The sequence below is a fragment of the Bradysia coprophila genome, unplaced genomic scaffold, assembly GCF_014529535.1.
Source record: "Bradysia coprophila strain Holo2 unplaced genomic scaffold, BU_Bcop_v1 contig_94, whole genome shotgun sequence".
NCBI classification, from domain to species: Eukaryota; Metazoa; Arthropoda; class Insecta; order Diptera; family Sciaridae; genus Bradysia; species Bradysia coprophila.
The window spans coordinates 5,398,133-5,402,290 of NW_023504022.1; the positions used below are offsets into that span (position 1 = coordinate 5,398,133).

Consider the following 4,158-nt stretch of genomic DNA (forward strand, 5'->3'; position numbering starts at 1 on the left):
TGCGTGTTAATGTTTAATTATTTCATTCTGTTTTCATTTCTTTTTTCCTTTTGTTTCATTTTTCAGAGCTGCATAATATGCATTATACGATCTAATGTTGGCTTGATTTACAATAAAAATAGAGGGAATGCTGTGGGAGCGATCTATAACTCATATACAAAGTCAGTCTGAAAAGAAATTTTTCTTCTTACCATCGGTACTGTCCTTACATTTTTCAGGTGTAATATTCCACGTTTGAACAAGTTCCGTGTTTCATCTTTTCTTTTAGTCAAAATGTGCGGACGCGAAACTCTTTGTTTTTACTACAAATTGACTCAAATTGGCAATAGTAATTTGCTAATCGTCTGTTGGAAATTTCCATTTGATTATCATTTCAAAAACACTTGCTAAATGTCGTTGTACTGTTGGTTGTAAAAAAATAAATTTCGTTCGGCTTTCAAATCTGTTATGCAAATTGTACACTAAGTTATGATAAGAGGAAAAATTGTACCGACGCAGGTGCGTTCTAATGCGTAAACACATTAGGTATTCAACTACGCCACGAGAATAAAACTACGCAAATCGTAAAGAAGAGGAGACAGTAAATGTTACCTTCTTCCTTTATGAAACACTATAATATCAAATCAAAGCACGTACAGATTGGAGAATTATATTAAAGAATTCAATCTTGGGTCAAAAACGAAATGAGCTGCCACTGTCTCACACATTCGTCTATTCTACTAAAAACATTTAGGAAAACACTTGGAAAATTCATAATTTATTTTGATTCTCTATTTACATCAGAAACGACCGTTTCTGTTAATGTTTTTATCAACTTACGAATTACTTATCTTCCTCCGATAACGATTTTGATTATGCTGAAGTCATTATCGTGAATATTAATGAGTCCTCCTCCTCCATTTCCTCCACTTCCACCTCCCACATTTGGAACGGAGTTAGTTAGGCCACCTACAGCAGAAAGTGGAGACGATCCGCCTCCAGATAGTCCACCCAAAGCAGAAAGTGGTGAAGCGGCACCACCAGTTAATCCACCCAAAGCAGAAAGCGGAGAAGCACCACCACCAGCTAATCCACCCAAAGCAGAAAGCGGAGAAGCACCACCACCAGCTAATCCACCCAAAGCAGAAAGTGGAGAAGCCCCGCCTGCTCCTCCTAATAATCCAGATAAAGCTCCTAATCCTCCTAATCCACCAGATGATCCAGGTATAAGACCTCCAAGTAATCCACCCAATGGCAAAGATGACAAAAGATTACCTGTAAAGTTTTGATTTATTCCTTTGGGACTATTAAGTAGATAAAGTTTACGCACCAAGTGGTAACCCTGCGAGCAGTTGAGGTAGAGCAGATAAAATTCCACACAAAAGATTCACCACCAAACTCAATAACTGACCCAATCCGTCTAATCCAGGAATTGCAGACGACTGCGAACCTCCTAAGCTGGGTACTAATCCACCTAAAGCAGAAAGTGGAGAAGCACCACCGCCAGTCAATCCACCCAAAGCAGAAAGTGGAGAAGCACCACCGCCAGTCAATCCACCCAAAGCGGAAAGTGGAGAAGCTCCACCTGCTCCTCCCAACAATCCAGTTACAGCGTCTAGTCCAGGAACACCGCCGAACAGACCGCCTGATAATCCAGGTAATTGTAAAAGTCCACAGACAAGTGGGCCAATTATTGGAATACTTGATAATAGTTTTACTGTGAGAGTTAGACTGTTAAATTTCCATTAGTAAGCAATATCAACTTGACACTTACGAGCATCTACTCCTGTTAGATTTGCAATGCCTTGTAGTAGAGCAACCACAATGTCCAATACCATTTTAATTAGTTGGTTTAAGCCAGGAACTGCATTTAATGCACCAATCAATGCGGAAAGAAGTCCTAGATGAAAATAATGAGGTCAACACCAATTTGAAAATGTAAAAATCTAATTGGAGCCGCTACAATCTAGCTCTCACATTTTAGGTCAGTGTTTTATCAATTACCTCCTAGTCCACCCAGTGCCGGCAAGCCTGACAAAAGACTAGTTAGTCCTCCCAATCCACCAAGTAAATTTCCAGCATTTCCCAATCCTGGAAGTCCACCAAGCAAACTTCCTAAATTTCCCAGTCCTGGAAGATTGCCCAAGTTCGGAAGTCCATTTAATGGCAATGCTCCAGTTAAACCGTCCAAGCCGTTTAATGGCAGGCCATTCAGAGGAAGTCCATTTAATGGCAGGCCATTTAGAGGAAGTCCATTTAATGGCAGGCCATTCAGAGGAAGTCCATCTAATGGCAGGCCATTCAGAGGAAGTCCATCTACTGGAAGACCATTTAGAGGCAGGCCATCGACAGGAAGACCATTTAGAGGAAGTCCATCCAATGGTAGGCCATCGACAGGAAGTCCATCTAATGGTAGGCCATCGACAGGAAGTCCATCTAATGGTAGGCCGTCGACAGGAAGTCCATCTAATGGTAGGCCATCGACAGGAAGTCCATCTAATGGTAGGCCATCGACAGGAAGTCCATCTAATGGTAGGCCATCGACAGGTAAATCACCAACTGGTAAATCGCCGACTGGTAAATCACCAACTGGTAAATTATCTAATGGCACTGGAGTGTCTACAGGTACGGGAAGCGGTACAGGAAGATTTAAGGCTCCAATCTGAATAGAGTTTTTTTTAAATAAAATTGAATTTTGATCGTAATTTATCGAATTGCAAAATTACTAACATCCACTGCTAGCAAGCACGTCAAAAACCAGAAAATTAATTTCTCCATTCTGATATATTTCGTCCGGCTCAAAAGAGATCTCGACACGAACTGATAAGATCCTTTGCGATTATGCAGAATTTATTTAAAAAAATAAAAGAAAAATATTTTGTCGATTCACAAAAAGCTGATCAAATTCGAACATTTATGAATTTTTAATCAGATATTTTAAATAAAAAACGAAATTAATTTATTTGATTGAATGAAGTGTAAAATATGTAAACAATTAAGCAAACATGTTACGTTCATGACCAGACGGTATGGTTCAAATAACATTTGTACCACATAAAAAGTGTACGTAAATGAATTTAATTAACCGTAGGAGCTAAATTTTATCAATTTACTACATTGAATAGTAAACCTTGTTTTCTGAAAAACTGAATTTAATTAAAAAATTTAGTAAATTTTGTTTTCAACTAAAATAAGATGGTTTAGTCTTTCCGGTTAGCCGTATTGAAATACCCTTTCGTTAAAACTAACAATTTCTGAATGAACGTCCGATTTTAATCGAAAATCCGTGATCAAGTCAAATAAAGCAGAAAATACCGAAGAATGAAACCGCTCCCTTCCTGAAGAACCCATAAGAGTCATAAGAGATTTCTAAAGATTTTGTCAATCGATGCTTTTTTCCACTAGTGCGATAAAGGATTTCCACATATTGTTTCGGACTTAAGATTTGGTCGAAATATCAATTTGTATTTTATGAAGTGCAAGAAATCTTGATCTGTTCTTGTTTAAAAATGGTGTTGCCGAAATGAAACTGTGGCTTGCATTAGCAATTTCACATCCAATGCTTAAAACAACACCATTTCGAAACTCATTTTTTTTCAGCCTGTGTATTGAGAAGTCTCTCGGCAAATGTTGCACATAAGCAAGCGCAGATATGTACTAACGAAATTATAAACAAGATGCCATGCGCTATTTGTGTTTCTGTTGAACAATGTGGTCACAGTGATAGGAGTAATTATTTGTACATCTCTTTACAAGACACTCAGAAATTCTATGGAATACCTTCATTGCTTCTTTATATATACCTTAACCATACGACAGGCTATGCAAACTATATCACTAATTTGACAGAACAACTGAACTAAGACGCAACCAGGTTCTATTTCAAGGTAAACATTTCCAAAAAAATATTTAATCAGTTTGTTTCTTGTCGAAAAAAAATTATTTTCGACCTTGAGTTTCGTTCGCATTTGCAAGCTTCTTCATTTACAATATTATCAAATTTATTCGGTGTTATTCTGAACAATTTGTTTGCTCTGAATTACTCAATTACTCAACGTTTGCACATTCATTGTTAGGTATTTCTTCCTTTACTTTCGTTTGTAATGGAAAATTCTGACCTTGTGAAAAAGAAAAAATGAAACTTGCTAACGGAACCCCAAAGCAAATGTAATGTGGATT

At 37.7% G+C, this 4,158-nt stretch overlaps 1 protein-coding gene across 5 annotated transcripts; it reads right to left on the minus strand.

Annotated features, from left to right (window-relative positions):
• Positions 1-736: 736 nt before the first annotated feature.
• LOC119085081 (elastin-like) lies at positions 737-2,874 on the minus strand. 5 transcript variants are annotated; one of them, XM_037195324.1, is made up of 8 exons: positions 2,710-2,874; positions 2,201-2,641; positions 1,984-2,116; positions 1,754-1,879; positions 1,622-1,696; positions 1,310-1,564; positions 1,192-1,254; positions 737-1,143 (listed from the first exon to the last, which is right to left on the minus strand). In XM_037195324.1, exons 1-8 carry the CDS (start codon positions 2,755-2,757, stop codon positions 827-829), a joined length of 1,458 nt encoding a protein of 485 aa, XP_037051219.1. In that variant the 5' UTR covers positions 2,758-2,874; the 3' UTR covers positions 737-826. The 5 variants fall into 5 exon arrangements, with proteins under 5 accessions (XP_037051219.1, XP_037051220.1, XP_037051215.1 ...); XM_037195325.1 differs by having other exon boundaries at positions 737-975; positions 1,310-1,696; XM_037195320.1 differs by having other exon boundaries at positions 1,310-1,696.
• Positions 2,875-4,158: the final 1,284 nt, after the last annotated feature.